The 18,201-nt window shown below is 49.8% G+C and overlaps 6 protein-coding genes across 6 annotated transcripts; 3 read left to right on the forward strand and 3 right to left on the reverse strand.

Moving 5' to 3' along the window:
* Nucleotides 1-708: 708 nt before the first annotated feature.
* Nucleotides 709-1,262, forward strand: M430DRAFT_99794 (hypothetical protein; the record flags this gene model as incomplete). Its single annotated transcript, XM_024870216.1, has 3 exons — nt 709-1,058; nt 1,110-1,164; nt 1,218-1,262. 3 exons carry the CDS (start codon nt 709-711, stop codon nt 1,260-1,262), a joined length of 450 nt encoding a protein of 149 aa, XP_024722284.1.
* A 1,536-nt stretch (nt 1,263-2,798) lies between these two features.
* M430DRAFT_34116 (hypothetical protein) lies at nt 2,799-6,068 on the forward strand. The gene is made up of 10 exons (XM_024866494.1): nt 2,799-2,841; nt 2,893-2,933; nt 2,989-2,998; nt 3,060-3,079; nt 3,131-3,262; nt 3,314-3,567; nt 3,614-3,730; nt 3,780-4,110; nt 4,162-4,259; nt 4,310-6,068. Exons 1-10 carry the CDS (start codon nt 2,825-2,827, stop codon nt 5,705-5,707), a joined length of 2,418 nt encoding a protein of 805 aa, XP_024722285.1. The 5' UTR covers nt 2,799-2,824; the 3' UTR covers nt 5,708-6,068.
* On the reverse strand, nt 5,821-7,547 carry M430DRAFT_65339 (hypothetical protein). The gene has a single exon (XM_024869165.1). The coding sequence runs from the start codon at nt 7,453-7,455 to the stop codon at nt 5,944-5,946; it is 1,512 nt and encodes a 503-aa protein (XP_024722286.1). The 5' UTR covers nt 7,456-7,547; the 3' UTR covers nt 5,821-5,943.
* A 201-nt stretch (nt 7,548-7,748) lies between these two features.
* On the forward strand, nt 7,749-12,888 carry M430DRAFT_98634 (hypothetical protein; the record flags this gene model as incomplete). The annotated part of the gene is made up of 2 exons (XM_024870132.1): nt 7,749-7,930; nt 7,986-12,888. 2 exons carry the CDS (start codon nt 7,749-7,751, stop codon nt 12,886-12,888), a joined length of 5,085 nt encoding a protein of 1,694 aa, XP_024722287.1.
* Nucleotides 12,889-13,304: 416 nt separating this feature from the next.
* M430DRAFT_34120 (hypothetical protein) lies at nt 13,305-16,097 on the reverse strand. Its single transcript, XM_024866495.1, has 2 exons — nt 14,084-16,097; nt 13,305-14,005 (listed from the first exon to the last, which is right to left on the reverse strand). Exons 1-2 carry the CDS (start codon nt 15,897-15,899, stop codon nt 13,698-13,700), a joined length of 2,124 nt encoding a protein of 707 aa, XP_024722288.1. The 5' UTR covers nt 15,900-16,097; the 3' UTR covers nt 13,305-13,697.
* A 634-nt stretch (nt 16,098-16,731) lies between these two features.
* M430DRAFT_98585 (hypothetical protein) lies at nt 16,732-18,074 on the reverse strand (the record flags this gene model as incomplete). Its single annotated transcript, XM_024870129.1, has 5 exons — nt 16,732-17,159; nt 17,222-17,477; nt 17,557-17,774; nt 17,841-17,944; nt 18,040-18,074. 5 exons carry the CDS (start codon nt 18,072-18,074, stop codon nt 16,732-16,734), a joined length of 1,041 nt encoding a protein of 346 aa, XP_024722289.1.
* Between the last annotated feature and the right edge of the window lie 127 nt (nt 18,075-18,201).

Genomic DNA, 18,201 nt, shown 5'->3' on the forward strand with positions numbered 1-18,201 from the left:
AAAAAAAAAAAAAAAAAAAAAAAAAAAAAAAAAAAAAAAAAAAAAAAAAAAAAAAAATAAGAACAAAAAAATACAGTGGAATGAGAATGTAAAGGCGGCTGTAGGACCAGCGCCCCGAAGAATTAATAATAATCATAGCATTCAACGCATCTTGATAATACGATTTACGTGCTCATGTTCTCGCCTCCGTCGGTATCCCGTGTCCCGTATCGAGACTACCGGAGTGTAGGTACAACCGATACCGATCCTTCTAAATCGGGCCCGCGCGTCCTGATTGGTCGGCAGAGACTGTGTTGCGTATTGCCCCTTCTCGTTTCGTCGTCTCCCTCTGATTGCCTGTTTCGCTCTCGATAAACAGAGCCACGCTAGGCAGCTGCAATCAATCACGATCACTCGCTAGTGTCCCACCACTACAAATAATCCCCCCTCCCACTTCTTCCCACCTTCTTCTCCATCCACTCAACACCACCTTCCGACAACAACCATCATCCCCCCCCCTCCAACAACCAACTCACCCCATCCATCAAAACATCCATACACATCATCTACAATGGCCCGCACCAAGCAAACTGCCCGTAAGTGAAAACCATTATTCCCATATCATCATCTCACCTCCAAACCCTTCACTGTCGCGCCAGCCGGTCGCGAAATCGCGATCGCGGTCGCGGTCGCATCGCCTTCAGCCTCAGTGTTGGCCTGCCTTCCTCCATGAACACAGCATCGCCACCTGTCCGCGCACATCTGGAACCCATCACTGATATCTTCAATATAGGAAAGTCCACCGGTGGCAAGGCCCCGCGTAAGCAACTTGCTTCCAAGGCTGCCAGAAAGTCAGCACCATCTACCGGAGGTGTCAAGAAGCCCCACAGATACAAGCCAGGAACTGTCGCTCTTCGTGAGATCCGTCGTTACCAGAAGTCTACTGAGCTTCTGATCCGAAAGCTCCCCTTCCAGCGTCTCGTTCGTGAGATTGCCCAGGACTTCAAATCCGACCTCCGCTTCCAATCTTCCGCCATCGGTGCCCTCCAGGAATCCGTCGAGGCGTACCTCGTCTCTCTGTAAGTCGCACACACTGACTCCCCATCGAACATCGCTGACCGCCTCTATAGTTTCGAGGACACCAACCTCTGCGCCATCCACGCCAAGCGTGTCACAATTCAAAGCGTTAGTACAATCACAGCCTTGGACCATGATGCCAGTCACTAACAACCACACAGAAGGATATCCAGCTGGCTCGCCGCCTCAGAGGAGAGCGCAGCTAATTGAATATCGTGTCTCGTTCTTTCGGAATCTCGAGGTGACACTCTTCGGCTTGGGCCGCCGGTCTGTGGACATGTTGACCTCAGCATCTGAGAGTTGGTTTGGGAAATTTTGAGGGACGCATAATGGGTTTGGGTTTGGGTTTTCACGGGTATATGGCATTGGAGTTTGCTTTCACTTTTGCAATTGGGTGTACACTATTTGGCCAGCGGTGGGGCGCTGAGTCTCAAATCATGAATCATGATTCATTCTGCAAATTCTTTCATGACGACGTGCCGCCCAAATTTCCCATATCTTGACGCGGTTTGCCGTGACTTAGTGACGCGATGGACCGTGCCTGTTTGGTAAGACAGACGGTGATGTCCGGTACCTCTGCTGACGACTGTAGCACACACATTCGAAAATGCGCGTGTACATAGATATGGGCGAACCTGAGGTAGGTAGGATATACATATCATTCACATGAGGGCGAGCTCTGTTTGTCTTCCCGCAGATAACAATCACAAGGTATAGCCAGGATAAGAGGGCGGATATCTACACTTGACACATGATTTTAGATGGATAGTTGAAGCCCTGCAAGACTAAGTGTGCTGGAGGAGGCACCTGGTTATCCCTTTAACTGTGCTTAGATACAGCATAGATGCTTAGATACACTGAACGGTTTTTACTAGGTTCCTAGCTGTCCCTCTTTGACAGTCCTCACACAGGGTGGTGGCCACGGTACAGGGTGCTAGGCAAATACACGTATTCGGGGATCTACTATTCGAGGACAGCACACATATCATTTGGATGGATGGGTGTTAGAGGGCCTTTCTTCTAGTTCTGAGACCTGAGCCTGTACTACTAACTGTTGGCAGTGTTGGGTCATAGCTTTCTATTTCAATACTTCGCAGTGTAAAAGTAAACCCGATTACTACTACCACTACTATTATGTAGTATGGACGAACCTTGATACCGTATAGAGGAGCCCCGGGGTACAGTGATAAAGAGCGCCGCAATGTACCTTAAGGTTCATGCCGTATCTTCGTACTGATATATGCCAAGTAAAACAGACAAAGGACCATCTCCGTCACCACTAACTGGTGTTCAAGTATTCAAGCGTAGGCAGAACTATGGAGTACAGGTATAGCCTATAACTCTCACACCAGTATTGGAGTATCTTCCGTTGCACACAATATTGGATTTGAAGGTAGTGACCGGAGATAATCGGTTGATGACTTAGAATGAATGCTGTGCATGATCGAGTACATAGCATCCGCGCGCGAGGCTGAGCAGTAAGCAGCAATAGCAGCACTTCATGTATCTTCCGTCTTGCAACTCTCATAGTCCCCGTGAAGAATGAGGCTAGCAATCCAACCTCATTGAAGTATTTCGCCGAAGAATGAAAGTAGGATATCATATCGCAGACACGAGCGAATCATTCCTTCTGCAAGCCAGGCCCATTTTTCCGTAGCCTTGCATCTCGCCTCGCGAGTCGCCGGCCAAAATAAAAGTCCAAAGAACCTCTACCCGCCCATCAACTTTCAACCAAATCCCATCGAGAAATTGCTAGGAAGCTGACAAGATGAAGTTTAACATCGGGTACTATTACATGATTCCCCAGTACCCGATGTATTGCTAATAGTAAGCTAGGGATTTGCCAGTCTTGTTTCCCTATCCAAGAATCTATCCAGGTAAGCAGGCATGCCGAGTTCGACATCAGGCTGATTACTGACCCCTCGGTGATAGAGCAATATGCGTAGGTCGCCCTGATACTGACTGGACATGCTCATTTACTTACCTGTCATACGAAATGAAAGCTACATGTGCGATCTCAAGAGTAAGACGCGCCCTGGCCTCCAACACATCACGTGCTCACCAACCAACCTAGAAACCCTTGACGCCGGAGGTCACTGTGTGCTGGAAATGCCTTCCGGGACAGGAAAGACTGTGTCTCTCCTGTCCCTTATTGTAGCATACCAACAATATTACCCAGAACACAGGAAACTTATCTACTGCTCACGTTTGTTGCCTGATTCAGAGCCCCGGCGTCGGATCTGCTGACGATCTTCAGGTACCATGTCCGAGATCGAGAAAGCATTGGCAGAATTGAAAGCTCTTATGAAATATCGAGAAGAGCAATTGGGCTACAAGGAAGATTTCCGCGGACTGGGGTTGACGAGCCGGAAGAATCTTTGCCTTCACCCCTCGGTCAAACGAGAGAAGAGTGGTGCGGTGGTCGATGCGAGATGTCGAAGTTTGACTGCAGGGTTTGTGAAGGAGAAGAAAGCAAGAGGAGAAGACGTGCCTGTGTGCATTTACCACGATGTCCGTTTCTTCCCTCATGTTAATGTAAAGAGGCTAATATTGGTAGAATCTCGATCTTTTGGAACCGCATAACCTCATCCCAAACGGAGTCTGGACACTTGATGGGATCATGAGATACGGAGAGGAGCATAAGCAGTGTCCGTATTTTACTTCAAGACGGATGGTACGTGTCTTGTCTTGAAGGAGGTGACCCAGCTGATAAAATCGATTAGATGTCCTTCTGCAACGTCATTATTTACTCCTATCATTACCTTCTTGACCCAAAGATTGCCGAGAGAGTTTCGAAGGAGCTTTCTAAAGACTGCATCGTTGTCTTTGACGAGGCGCACAATATCGACAATGTCTGTATCGAAGCCTTAAGTACCGATATCACGGAGGACTCGCTGCGGAAGGCTACTCGAGGAGCTCAGAACCTGGAGAGGAAGATTGCGGAGATGAAGGATAGCGATGCCGATAAACTGAAAACCGAGTATGCAAAGCTCGTGGAGGGCTTGAGGGATGCAGATGAAGCTCGGGAGGAGGATGCCTTCATGTCAAATCCTGGTGCGTCTTTATTCTCGTTGTAAGCCCGATGATGCTAACAGGATGACCTAGCTCTTCCGGATGATCTTCTGAAAGAAGCTGTTCCCGGCAATATTCGAAGAGCAGAGCACTTCGTTGCCTTCCTCAAGAGATTTGTCGAGTATCTCAAGGTACGGTCAATTCTATACCTCGTGTAGACAAAAATGTAACCATTTAATAGACACGAATGAAAGTCCGCCAAGTTATCTCGGAGACACCCCCTTCATTTCTGGCCCATCTCAAGGAGTACACGTTTATCGAGAAGAAGCCCTTGCGATTCTGCGCAGAGAGACTCACATCTCTCGTTCGAACGCTTGAATTAACCAATATCGAAGATTACCAGCCTCTCCAAGAAGTAGCAACATTCGCAACCCTCGTCGCAACATATGAGAAGGGTTTTCTCCTAATCTTGGAGCCATATGAATCAGATACGGCAGAGGTGCCCAACCCCGTGCTCCATTTTACTTGCCTCGACGCAGCAATAGCAATCAAGCCGGTATTCGATCGCTTTTCCTCCGTAATTATTACATCGGGAACAATTTCGCCCTTGGAGATGTACCCAAAAATGCTAGGGTTCACAACTGTGGTGCAAGAGTCTTATAGTATGACCCTTGCTCGTCGCTCGTTTTTGCCTATGATCGTTACACGTGGGTCTGATCAAGTTGCCATATCTTCTGGCTTCCAAGTCCGTAACGAGCCTTCTGTTGTTCGAAATTATGGCAATTTGCTTACGGAATTCTCAAAATTAACCCCCGATGGCATGGTTGTTTTCTTCCCGTCTTACCTGTATATGGAATCCATCATTAGCATGTGGCAGGGGATGGGAATCTTAGACGAAGTCTGGAAGTATAAGCTCATCCTCGTCGAGACGCCCGACGCACAAGAGACCTCCGTAGCACTCGAGACATATCGCACAGCATGCTGCAATGGCCGTGGGGCGATTCTTCTTTGCGTCGCAAGAGGAAAGGTTAGCGAAGGAATTGACTTTGACCATCAATATGGGCGCACTGTGCTCTGCATTGGAGTTCCTTTCCAATATACCGAGTCTCGTATCCTGAAAGCACGTCTTGAGTTTCTACGGGAGACCTATCGCATCAGAGAAAATGATTTCCTATCTTTCGACGCCATGAGGCACGCAGCGCAATGCCTGGGTCGCGTTCTCAGAGGCAAAGATGATTATGGGATCATGGTTCTAGCCGATAGGAGGTTTTTGAAAAAGAGAAATCAGCTTCCGAAATGGATCAATCAGGCGCTGTTGGATAGCGAAGTCAACTTGAGCACTGATATGGCTGTGGGAAGCGCGAAGAAGTTCTTGAAAGGTATGGCGCAGCCTTTCAAGCCGAGAGATCAGGAAGGGATTAGTACTTGGAGTATTAGAGACCTAGAGAACTTCAAGGAGAAACAGGAAGAGGAGAGTATCAGGCAGCTGAGGGAGGCGCAGACGGCTGGTGCTGGTGTTGTGGATCAGCATATGGAAGGAGTCAGAAACGGCAACGAAGAGACTGTTACAAGGGGAGATGAATATGGATTTGACGATGATGAATTGGAAGCCTCAATGATGGAATTGGATGGACATTGAGATCCAGAATCCGGAACTTCTTATGGGAAGCTAATCAAGGTCAATCTCTGATGAAAAATAGATTCCCAAGATAAAAAGGTTAGTAAGACACGAGATAATTAGCTAAGGAGCTTGCTCAATCGAATCGCCCATTAGATATCCACTATAAAATGACCGCAGTATGTGGTGCTTGATTGGGATAATATAAACAGGGAGGCATTTCGATTAGGATTACATGCCCCAGGAATACCAATTACTTACTTCATGCTCTTTGCCAAAGCCCAGAAGTTCTCCATCTTCGCTCTCTGCAAAGCATCTCGAGCTGCGCTATCAGTTTCACAGACCTTACTTCCCCATTTCCTAAATGCCCTAGCTTTCTCTTCGCCCTCAAAGACCAGTACACACTTGTTCAAGGTCAGATCCTTGAGCTCTCCTTTCTCATCTTCTGCCTTCAGCCAATCCTGCAAGGCCTCCGCTTTTGTACCTTCTTTGATTCGCGTCGGGGAGTTCTCTGTCCAGTCGATACGCTGAAGCATAAGCTTGCGATATTGTCGAATACTGTGCTCTCCACCCTCCACAATAACCAAGTTGAATCTTGGATGTATAATGCAAATGCCAGTAAGAGCCATTTGCTCTGCATTTTTCGCTATTTTGAATCGATGAGCACCGTTGGAGAGATTATCGATCTTAAAGACCATCATGCGAATGCCCTTTGCGGCATCCTTCTCCTGGTTCAGCGCAAGTTTTTCATGGCGTTGTTCCTTGGTCAGCTTGCGTTCTTCATTCATCTCAATGTGCGCTTGGTGGCGTGCAGCGATTTCTCGGTTAACCCGTGCTTCGACTGCTGTGGGGTCCTTTACCGCCTCTTCACCAAGAACTCTCATAAGGTTTCCTTTCTTGACTTTCGGAGGAGGTGCGGGCTCAAGGCCCAGACGGATCTTGGCTTGCTGTTCTTTCAACTCAGCCATTCGGCGTTGACGCCGAAGTTTCGCTTGTTCTTTGGAAGTTAGAAACATGGGTTTTGGCGGGGGCATATTCTTTTCTTGAGGGGGTTCAAGGAGCACGGGATGTTGGATATATTCGGTAATGATAGAGTCTGGGGTGTCGATTTTCAGTTTCTTCGGGTCGGAGATATTGTCGTAGTTCTTGCCATCTACCAGACCTTCGTCCCACCACTCGATGTCGGGCGGCGCTTCGACCAGGTAGTTTTTCTCTGTATCCAGATCCTCATCGATGCCTATTTTTCGTGATGACTCTGCAATGCGCTTTTTCATAGCCTCGAGGGCAGCCTGTCTGCGAAGAGCATTTGCCTGCTGAATGTATTTGCCCTTCTGATTGAAAACCAACTGTCTCGAATGCCTATTTTTCAGCGTCGCTGTCTGACCCCCCAGACTGATGTCAAAATATGGGTTGTTACGCGTTTCCTCTGCCGAAGGACCGGATAGATCGAGTTGTTTCTTCGGGGCTGGCTTTTCTGGCTGAGGACGAGCATTTCCAATACTGGTCGCAAACTTTGGGGCAACGGTCTTCGACGGCTTGTATTGTCCAAGGTCTTGCAGCGCAGGATGTAGATCCACATTAAGCCCTCCCCTCGCCGATACTGGTTGTAGTCCAGCATTCAAACCACTCTTAGGTTTGCTGCTGCTCACTGCTGCAGCTACTCTTGCTTTCAGAGATGCCAGCTTTTCTGCTGCCGACTGGGGCTTGCCAACGCGACTGGAAGCATCATGACGCGGGGAGAGGATGGGCGACGCTTGACGTCGATCCATAGCGGGCAACCTCCCTCGTGGTGGCAATAGGATATGAAAGGAATGAGGAGTGTGCAGAACCTGCGACTTCTTGAACTTTTGAAATGAGAATGATGGTACGGATATTTTGTCGTCCGTCGAGGTTACCTCGCGCGCGAGATTCTCTTCGATAAGGCCACGTGATCACCTGCTATCGCCCGGGAAAAAAAAAAGGTTCCGCCTTGAATTTTATGCGCATCTTTGAGTCTCAGCAACTGGTTCACAAGGACAGTGGTTAGTACACATGCTCTACTCGAGCAAGGAGCTTGGTCAAGATGAATATCTCCCAACCAGTTCCTTCTGCCATTAGCAGTGTGGATTTTCTGTTCCTGACCTCCGCCGAGATCAAAGCACTCTCAGTGAAAAAGATTCAAAATCCCCTCACATTTGACACTCTTTTACACCCGGTCCCTGGTGGATTGTACGATCCAGCTCTTGGAGCCTGGGGCGACAACACGTATGTTCAGCTCAGCTTTGAAACAGTATTTCTACCCTGCTAACTCTATCAACAGCTGCGCGACATGTAACCTCGACTCTTTCGCCTGCCCCGGACATGTGGGCCACATCGACCTGCCAATGCCCGTATATCACCCTACGTTTATGGTCCAGATCCTGCGATTATTGCGAGCAAAATGCTACTACTGTCACCATCTCAAGATGTCGCGGAAGGACGTCAATCGCTACTTGTGTAAGCTCCGTTTGATTCAACACGGGCTGCTGAGTGCGGCAGAAGAGATAGACAACATTGATGATACACAGAAACTGGACACGAAACAGGACGCGGAAAATGTTAGTAGTGATTCTGAAGAGGAGTCGGCCGTTGACAGCGTCATTCGGCGAAGGAATGCTTTTGTAAAAAAGTCTATCCAAGCCGCCAAAGAATCCACTTGGGAATGGAAGTACGACAAAAACGAGGGGGTTGCGGAAGCTCGACGAGCTGTTGTGAAGGATTTCATGAAAGATATCACTGCAGGAAGGACTTGCGGCAATTGCAGCGGGATCTCACCCGGCTATCGAAAGGACGGCTTTGTGAAGATCTTCCAGAAACCATTGAGCCCTAAGGATAAAGCTAAGATGTCACAAGGAAACTTCAAGGCGGCAAACCCTGTCCAGTTGTTACAGCAAGGGAACAAGGAGAAGTTTAATGGAGATTTTGACGAGGGGATTGCCGACATTGATTTGTCTTCTAATGAGGAGGATGAAGAGGGAGAAGGGCATACTCTTGATGAGGAAGGAGATGTCATCATGGGCCAGTCAACGAAAAGCTCAAAACCGAAGGTTGCGTCTGCACCATACCAATTCATGAATTCTATCGAGGTCAAGGCGTCTTTGACATTGCTCTTCGAAAAGGAGCAGGAGATCTTGTCTCTTATTTATAACTCCCGTTCGGCACCTAAGAAGGCCACCAAAGTCACAGAAGACATGTTCTTCCTGCAGACACTACTCGTCCCTCCAAATAAGTACCGCCCAGAAGCACGAACCGGTGACGGCGAGATCGCTGAGGCCCAGCAAAACGCGCTCTACAAGCTAATCCTGAGGGCTTCTGAGACGGTGAACCAAATCTACCACGATATTGGTAAGGCAAAGGAGAACGACTCACTGCGAACACGAGACTACCAAGATCTCCAAGAGGCAGGGTGTCAGCTTCAAGAAGCTGTCAACTCGTTGATCGATCGGGATCGGAATCCGGTAAACGGTGCAGCGGGAAAGAGGAATGAAGATGGAATTAAGCAGAAGCTGGAGAAGAAGGAAGGCTTGTTTAGGAAGAACATGATGGGAAAACGAGTCAACTTTGCAGCACGAAGTGTTATATCTCCAGATCCCAATATCGAGACAAACGAGATCGGTGTACCTCCAGTCTTTGCGAAGAAGTTAACATACCCGGAGCCCGTTACCAGTCATAACTTCAAGGAACTGCAACAGGCAGTCATAAATGGCGTCGACAAATGGCCAGGCGCTGCGGCCATTGAGAATGAGAATGGCCAGGTCATCAGCCTGCGAACGAAAACTCCTGATGAGCGGTTGGCGCTGGCAAACCAGCTATTAGCTTCTTCCAATAGCAGTGGGAGTGGGGCTCGCAACAAGAAAGTCCACCGCCATCTAACGAACGGCGACGTGGTATTGATGAACCGCCAGCCAACCTTGCACAAACCGTCCATTATGGGTCACAGGGCTAGGGTCTTACCCGGGGAAAAGACAATTCGAATGCATTATGCCAATTGCAATACGTATAATGCTGATTTTGACGGAGACGAGATGAACATGCATTTCCCTCAGACAGAAATTGCGCGCGCGGAAGCACTGCAGATCGCAGATACTGATCATCAATATCTCGTTGCGACCTCCGGAAAGCCATTGCGAGGTCTCATTCAAGACCACATATCCGTGTCTGTCTGGTTATGTAACCGAGACACATTCTTTGACCAAGCAACCTATCAACAGCTTATATACAACTGCTTGCGACCTGAAAGCGGCCATATCGTTGGCGATCGTATAGAGACCGTCCCTCCTGCCATCATCAAGCCGTTTCCACGCTGGACCGGAAAGCAGGTGATCACCACAATCCTAAAGAACATTACCCCGGCGGATTGCGCGCCCCTAGTTCTCACGAGCAGGTCACAAACCCCCAAAGATCGGTGGGGGCCAGATTCAGAAGAAGGAACCGTTTATTTCAAAGGAGGAGAATTTATCACCGGCATTCTCGATAAAGCACAAATTGGGCCTGCTGCTGGAGGTTTCATTCACTCTATCCACGAAGCTTATGGCCACACCGTCGCGGGTAAGGCTCTCAGTATATTAGGTCGACTTCTGACAAAGTTTCTGCACATGAGGGCATTTTCCTGCGGCATGGACGATTTGCGATTAACTCCGCAGGGCGAGCGGCTACGCCGAGAGAAACTGGCCGCTGCGCAGAGCCTCGGTCTTGATGTTGCTGCAAAATATGTAACATTGGAAGACCAGAAACCGACTGATACTGATGCGGAACTGCTGAGTCGATTGGAAGATGTTCTCAGAGACGATACAAAGCAGGCAGGTTTGGATATGATGATGAATGCAAAATCTTCGCAGCTCTCTTCTGAGATTACTATGACTTGTCTTCCGGGGGGCCTGGTCAAGCAGTTCCCGAAGAATCAAATGCAGAATATGACTGTCTCTGGAGCTAAAGGAAGTGCCGTTAATGCAAACCTCATTTCCTGTAATCTCGGACAGCAAGTTTTGGAAGGCCGTCGTGTTCCAGTGATGGTCAGCGGGAAATCCTTACCATGCTTCAGACCCTTTGAGACCAATATCAGAGCTGGGGGTTACATTGTCAATCGTTTCTTGACTGGTATACGACTCCAGGAGTACTACTTCCATGCCATGGCTGGAAGAGAAGGATTGATTGATACAGCCGTAAAGACATCTCGGTCCGGGTACTTGCAAAGATGTCTTATCAAGGGTATGGAAGGCTTGAAGGTAGAATATGATACCTCTGTTCGGGACTCTGATGGCTCTGTGGTGCAGTTCTTGTATGGGGAGGATGGCTTAGATGTGACGAAGCAAAAGCATCTGACGGATTTCAAATTCCTCCTACAGAATCTCATATCCGAGCTTGCACAGTTGAAGTATGGCGACGATAAATACGGCACCATATTCGAACAGAAAGATACGATATTGAAGCGGATGAAGAAGGCCCTCAAGTACGCTAAAGCAAATGACCCCAATGGCCCCGATCCTGTTTTGTCCGACTTCAATCCTGGAAAGTATGGATATGCAACATCCGAGAAATTTTTCGACGCCCTCACAGACTACCTGAAGAGCAATCCGGATGGATTGGTTAAGGACAAGGAGCATCCAGATGGCGTGGGAATTCGAAAGGCTCTAGAGCCAGTCCTTGTTGCGAAGTACTTGAAATCTGTCGTTGACCCCGGTGAGGCTGTGGGTATTGTTGCAGGCCAATCGGTCGGCGAGCCTTCCACGCAAATGACGCTCAATACTTTCCATTTGGCTGGTCACTCATCCAAAAACGTTACACTGGGTATTCCGCGACTGAGAGAAATTGTCATGACGGCTAGCCACCACATATCAACACCCTCCATGACTCTGCGTGTCAATCCAGAGTTGTCCACAGAGGATGGCGAGAGGTTTGCAAAAGCCATTTCTGTCTTATCTCTTGCAGAGGTCGTAGATGAGGTCACAGTCAAAGAACACATTGGACGAGGCGTGGCCTACCCCCAGGCTAAAATCTACGACATTCACATCAAATTTTTCCCCTCGGAGGAATACACCAGCACCTATGCAATCGACATTGCTGACGTTCTCCATACGTTAGAACGTAAACTTGCTCCGAAATTGCAATCTCTCACCCGCAAAGCAGTTGGCAAGAAGCACGGTCCCGGGAACGCTCCAGACATTGGAGTCCCGGTAGGCATGGTTGAGGAAGGACCGGCAGATACTGGAAGAGAAGTCGGCGAGGATGATGATAGCGACGACGATGGCGGAGATGACGCTACGAATCAAAAGCAAAGAGCCAATCGTTCGCAAGCTGTGAGCTATGGTGCAAACGATGAAGAGGATGACAGGGTGCAGGCTCAGATGGCAAAGGAAGCCGAAGCAGCAGATGATGAAGATGATGACATGGAGGACGAAGGCATTGGTGGCAGCCCTTCGGCATCTGCCAGCGAAGACGAGGAGGACGCTCCCAGCAAAGAGCGTACCCAACCTGAGCATTTCTCTGGCATAACACAAGAGCGAGAGGCCGAGGTGATGAAGAGATGCACTGACATAGCCCGGTTCCGTTTTGACGAAGACAATGGAGAATGGTGCGATATTACCCTCGAATACGACGCGGGTGTTCCCAAGGTGCTCATGCTTTCGATCGTCGAAGACGCCTTGCGCCAGTCTCTCATTCAGCAGATCCCCAATCTGGGAACGTGCACGTATGTCCCAGATGAAGATGTCAAAGACATCCCTACCGGCAAGAAGGTGAAAGCTCCAGTCGTACATACGACTGGTGTTAATCTCAAGGCCATGCAAAACTATCCTCACATCATCAACCCCAACTCTATATCCACCAATGACATTGCCGCCATGCTCGACAACTACGGTGTCGAGGCGGCCCGTGCAACCATCATTCAAGAGCTCGCGGGAGTCTTCGAGAGTCACTCAATTAGCGTCGACCAAAGACACTTGAACCTCATCGCCGATTTCATGACCCGCGGAGGGGGATTCGTCGGATTCAACAGAGGCGGGCTGAGCGGGAGCGTGAGTCCGTTTATGAAGATGAGCTTCGAGACGACCGTGGGCTTCCTGGCCGATGCTGTCAATGACGGAGATTGGGATGACCTGTCCAGCCCGAGCTCCAGGATCGTGATTGGAAGGACGAGCAAAGTAGGCACGGGGGCTTTCGATGTGCTCACACAAGTACCGACGTGATTGGGGAGGGGGGGCTGTTGTTGAATAGATAGATGCATTATCCTGTACAGATGTCATGGAATTGGAGTTTCTGGCGTGTGTGGGAGGGGAGCATAGTATTTCTCGTTGCTATTTGTGTGCATAAGAAAAAAAAGTGAGTAGGGGATGCTGTAGAAACTGATCAAATTGAGACATATTATTGTTCTTAGTACTGAACGTGGCGACGTATTTGAAGATCTGTAGAATTGACCACTTCAACCCAAGGTAAACTGGCCTGACATCTTGGTTCAATGACTGCCCTGGGATTTTTTGGAAAATGGATGCCTTAATGCTACCCACCAAGCCGGATGCATTCACAGATTTCAGAAAGGAACATAGATAGCCAAGAATCCAAAGGTAGGTTTTATATTCCTCTTCCCCAACAAGAATTCTGTATTGCGAGTGTCGTTCCAGAACGCTAGCTCATCCATCCAAGCCATTATAACCTATTAGGCGCCCTGAAATCCCATCCCAGAAATACCAAAATTAAGCCACAGACATGACATATATGTACAAACACCCATATATTATCCATCCTTAGGCAAGGTCCGTTCCCAGCACTGCTTTGGTTCGAAGCTACCGAAAAATATCGTGAAAGACCAATAAAAAGAGAGAGGAAAAGAGCACATCCATTTACTGCCTGGCCTAAGTCCCCTGAGCTTAATCCACGTACTGTAATAACAACCCAGCGCCTGAAAAATTCATAATCCCTGAAGCGAATGTGGTATAAAGTTGTCGTAATTCGTAAATCATAAAGGTCTCTCTTCTCGAAATCAAAATCGTTTCGTGAGTCACCTCGCATATGGTTTGTTCATAGCTGCTACTTCTCTCGCGATATCTGGCCACTCTAGTTCTCTTTTGAACTGGCCGTCACCGTGCCTCTCGATCCGGAGCCTTTCTTCCCATTTGAGGAGTTCGTAGGAGAAACGCAGATGAGGTTGGATGATGACATTGAGTCGTCGGGCGCGGACGAAACAGTAGGCACGGGGAAAGGAGAGCCACAACGATCGCATCACTTCTGCAATACAGATTGTGGCACTGCGCGAAACACCCACGCGACAGTGAACGAGGGTCGCTATCTTGTTTTTTCTCCCTCGATCTATTATGTGGTTAGCATTGCACGCTCTTCGGGAGGATGGCATAAATAGCAGGTGGGGAAAAATGAAAATAGACCTACCGATGAACGCCAGGCACCTCTCAAACTCTTCGGTCAATGGATCAACACCGTTATCTTGAACCCTCTGCACAACCATGATGTTTTCCGGGCCCCAATTTTCCAACTCGCCCTCCTCCCACGTAGCCGTCTCGCCCACGCTCAGAATCTGTCGTATCCCCATCTCCTTTAACAAACCCGGGTTATTGGCATGGCCCAAGTTTCCCAGATACATATAATCAGTAACTCGAGAAGGAAGAGAGCCATCCATATTTTTAATCCATCGGGGTTCATCCTTCGAGAGAAGCAGTATGTCAGGAAGAGACTTATCTGCGTGGACCGGAGATTCAGAAAGGAGACGAGGTGCGATGGATGTTAGGAGAGCGACGTCTGAGGGATACGCAAAGAAATTGCGACCTTTGGAGACGTGCAGGTCGAGCCAGGCTGCGTGAACGGGGAGACCGGTTGCATAAGTGAAGTAGGACAAGGCGAGGAGGGTTGACTCGGTGTAGCCGTCTGTGCAATGGATGAGGATCTTTCGTTCGGGTATCTTCGATGGTGGTGAAGAGGAGAATGGCATGGGAGAATCGCCTTCAGCATCTGTCTCTTGGGTAGGCGAAGAGGGTGCCGGAAGTATGCCATGCGAGAGATTGTAGAGCCACCTGCAGGTCTCAAGAATCCCGTCGGCTTCCGAGTTGGACCAGGGTGGCGGTGTGATGCTGCCAGAAGAGGGAAACTCGAGGTATGTGGGATCCTTGGTCATCTCTTGCTTGCTTTCGGCAATGGCCTGCAGTGCATGAGGGTCAAGGCGCCCAAGGTCACTGCATTCGATCAGAATGTCAAATTGCTGCTCATCACTCCCCCGCAATGCAGGGTTGGTTGTCGGATCCGGCGTCGGCCCTAGCCATACATTATGATCTATCTCGGAGGCTTTTGTCATTGTGCACATTTCTAGTCGTTCTTGATGGAAGAAATCCATGACCTGGCCAGTCATCTGGCCATGGGAATTAATCGACACAATTTCCGGGTACTTCTCTTCGAATTCGCTGAAGGGACTTGTACAAGCAAAAGTGTTGTACTGCGGAAATTCATGCCCCTTGTCCGCGTGACTCTCTCGCCATGCATGCTGCGCTGCAGCAACATCCCCCGCTAGTTTTTGGACCTCGTTTTCGTCATCGCCATAGATCAAGATATCCGAAAGAATGGCAGATTTCGCAGCTTGAATCTGGAAGTTCCGGACAGAGAACCCTTCCTTTGGGTCGACATCTCGGAAAATGGCGCCGGTTGAAGACTGCACGAGGAATTCGTCCGGGGCAATTGCGCCCTTCAGTCTCGAACAGGCTAGGGTCCCGCCTGCCTTCACAATTGTGATCCCCCGCCAACACCTTGGGATCTTCCGCAGGTTCCGCCGCCGTGCAATGAAGAAGGTCTGCTGGATATGGTTGCAGGGGTGGAGGCCATGAAACCAAGGGAAGACCTCTGATGGGTCTGGTAACGGCTGTCTCGCAAGATGATCGAGAGCGGCCGCGATGCCAGCAGCATCGATTTCGTAGATGGTGGAGGAGCCGAGGGTTCGACGAGTATAGCTATCAGGCGGGTAGAGAAGAGATTGCGGCGGGAGGGGGGTCTCTTTCGACGGCGGGGATTGAGGGGGAGTATCGGGCTTCTCAGCAGGGGCGGGGCCAGGAGGACAGACGGGTAGATGCTTGTTTGGAATAGGGATTGGACATGCTGCCGAGGAGTTGATATGGTCGAGGCTGAGGGCGGGATTGAGAGGGCGTGGAGATGAGGAGCGAGTATGACCGGAGGGAATGAGGCGGGGAAGCGCGATAGTCGCCATATGTCCTCCCAATTAGCAATTAGGGGAGATGCTGGGGGGGAGAGCTCTCTCTTGAGAAAGCTGTAGATAGGAGGGTTGAGGAGAGAGGGAGGAATGAAGAGGAGGAGTGTAAGAAGGAGAAGAAGAAGAAGAGTTGAGGGAGAGAGGGGGGAGGAGGAGGAGGAGGAGGAGGAAGAGGAGGGGAACGCAAAGGAGAGTCTGGGCTACTCCATTGTGTGTTGAGTGATTGAGGAGATGCGGCTGGGATGAGCGCGTAGCGGGACAACGGGGTAGTGTGATAGGTGCGTGTCAGTGGCGGAGAGAGATAAGGATGATACAGCACGCACGCCTTGTACGGCGCCCGGGGCCCGCGCGTGGTGCAGCGTGGAGATTCAAGAGATCAAGAGAGCCAGAGATAAATAGACCAAGAAATAAATAAATAATAGATACGTCCCGTCAGACAAATAGACATGTATCCAAGGATGATATAAACCACAATTACCACACCGAGAGACATGAAGACGAAGCCAGCCTACGGAGAACTACACCCGCAACCGTGCTGCATTAGATGAGCCACAAGGTTACCGTACATGTAAATCCCTACGGAGAAGCATAGAGGCGTGTCTTCCTCTCCTACAAAAGTACTACAGAAGTACCTTACCTCTTCACTCTTTCAACAATGATGATGCTCTTCTCAGCAGTTGTGGTAACCCGTGTGAGGACCCTCGGGGCTTCATTGGTGTGGTTAAAATGAGCGTGATGTAGCTAGTTTAACTAGGGTTCAAATCCAAATCGCGTTTGTGTTTCCTTTCCCTATCGCCATCATCCTTTGTCCCATCCTCCTCGCTCCGACTTAAGCAGACGCCGAGACGGCCTCCACCTTCTCCAGTCTCTGGAAGCCTCCCTTCTGGGCAACCTCCTCTTGCAAGGCAGCCATTCTCTTCTGGTCGCCAGTCGGGTCGGCCGAGTCACCCTCGAGCTTCCACTCCAGGAACTGGTTGGTGTAGTTGGGGGTGAAGTCCTCGTCCAAGACACCCAGGCGCTTTCCGTACCGGGTGACCTTCTCCCAGTCACGCTGGACGTTCTTCAGGTCCTTCGAGAAGTAGGCGTAGGAGCGCTCGAAGATCTTGCGGTTGACGGCAGAGGCCATCTGGGGCTTGATGTCGATGTATGTCTTGTATGCTGCTTCGGGGGAAGCCAAGACGTAGTCGGTGGCGCGCTTGACGGCCTTCATGAACTTCTTGACCTTCTCTGGGTTCTCCGCCATGAACTTGTCGTTGGCTAAGGCATTGATGTTAGCTGAAGTTGCCGAGGTGGTCTTCGCAAGGGTCTAGAAGGCATACCGATGTACAGGATGCTGCAGAAGCAGCAGCAACCCAGCTGCGCAAGCTCGTCAATTCTGAGCATCTGGACATCAGTGCGAGGACGGCCCTGGCTGACAAGCCACTCCTCGAGCTCGACCATCTGGACGTTCTCGAGTCCGATACCAGCGTCAATGGTGCCCTCGATGATGCCCTTGGAGACGTTCATTCCGCATCGCACGGCCTCGTAGTCGCTTGGCTTCATGCCATAGTACTTGGTCAATTCATCAATCTGGACCTGTTTTCATGAGTGAGTCAGCCATACATCCCACAGAAACTGCCAACACTCGGTGGGCGAGGAGACTCTGTCTACGTACCTTTCCGAACTCGCCAACGTATCCGATCTTCTTGCCCTTCAGGCTGCGGAAGTCGGTGGTGATTCCGCTGTTCTTGAGGTATACGACACCGGTGAATGGCTCGTCGAGGAGTGATCCGACGGAGGTGACGGGGAAGTTACGGGCCTTGGCCACGAGAGTGTGAATCATGGCCTTGAAGCCCATGTCAACCTTGCCTGAACCGATGACCTCGGTGACATCTGTTGTTCGCAGATTGGCAGATCAGCATTTCGGACCTCTGGAGAGACAGATCAGACAGCACGAACCGCTTGGGTCATTGGGCTCAAGAAGAGCGACCTTGATGCCTTCATCGGCGAAGTATCCTAGCTTCTGGGCGAGGTAGAGGGGTGCATGGTATGGCGTTGCGTGCCTAGTTCAATCGCCAACCCATCAGCTTCTCCCCTTCAAGCCACGCCTATAGCCCCAGGCCTTCCTCCGCGGTGCCTCGGAGATTGTCAATCTTACCAGTTAGTCAAGAAGGTGATCTTATCAGTCGACATCTTTCCTTCTTGTGATGACAGTGGATCTAGATAGAGGTCAGGATGTTCCGAGGGGGTGGGGGAGGGAAGCATGTTCTTCTCGCTGGTATTATCTCAGGTCAAGTTCAACGGTATAATCTCAGATCCA

This window comes from Amorphotheca resinae, assembly GCF_003019875.1.
Source record: "Amorphotheca resinae ATCC 22711 unplaced genomic scaffold M430scaffold_4, whole genome shotgun sequence".
NCBI classification, from domain to species: Eukaryota; Fungi; Ascomycota; class Leotiomycetes; order Helotiales; family Amorphothecaceae; genus Amorphotheca; species Amorphotheca resinae.

Excerpts from the sequence above, each read along its gene's own strand:
- M430DRAFT_65339 (XM_024869165.1), bottom strand. The coding sequence starts at position 7,455 with ATGGATCGACGTCAAGCGTCGCCCATCCTCTCCCCGCGTCATGATGCT.
- M430DRAFT_34116 (XM_024866494.1), top strand. Across the intron at positions 3,080-3,130 it reads CTACATGTGCGATCTCAAGA|AAACCCTTGACGCCGGAGGT; the intron begins GTAAGACGCGCC and ends CAACCAACCTAG. Across the intron at positions 4,260-4,309 it reads GATTTGTCGAGTATCTCAAG|ACACGAATGAAAGTCCGCCA; the intron begins GTACGGTCAATT and ends ACCATTTAATAG.
- M430DRAFT_34120 (XM_024866495.1), bottom strand. The coding sequence starts at position 15,899 with ATGGCGACTATCGCGCTTCCCCGCCTCATTCCCTCCGGTCATACTCGC. Across the intron at positions 14,006-14,083 it reads GAGGTGCCTGGCGTTCATCG|ATCGAGGGAGAAAAAACAAG; the intron begins GTAGGTCTATTT and ends ACCACATAATAG.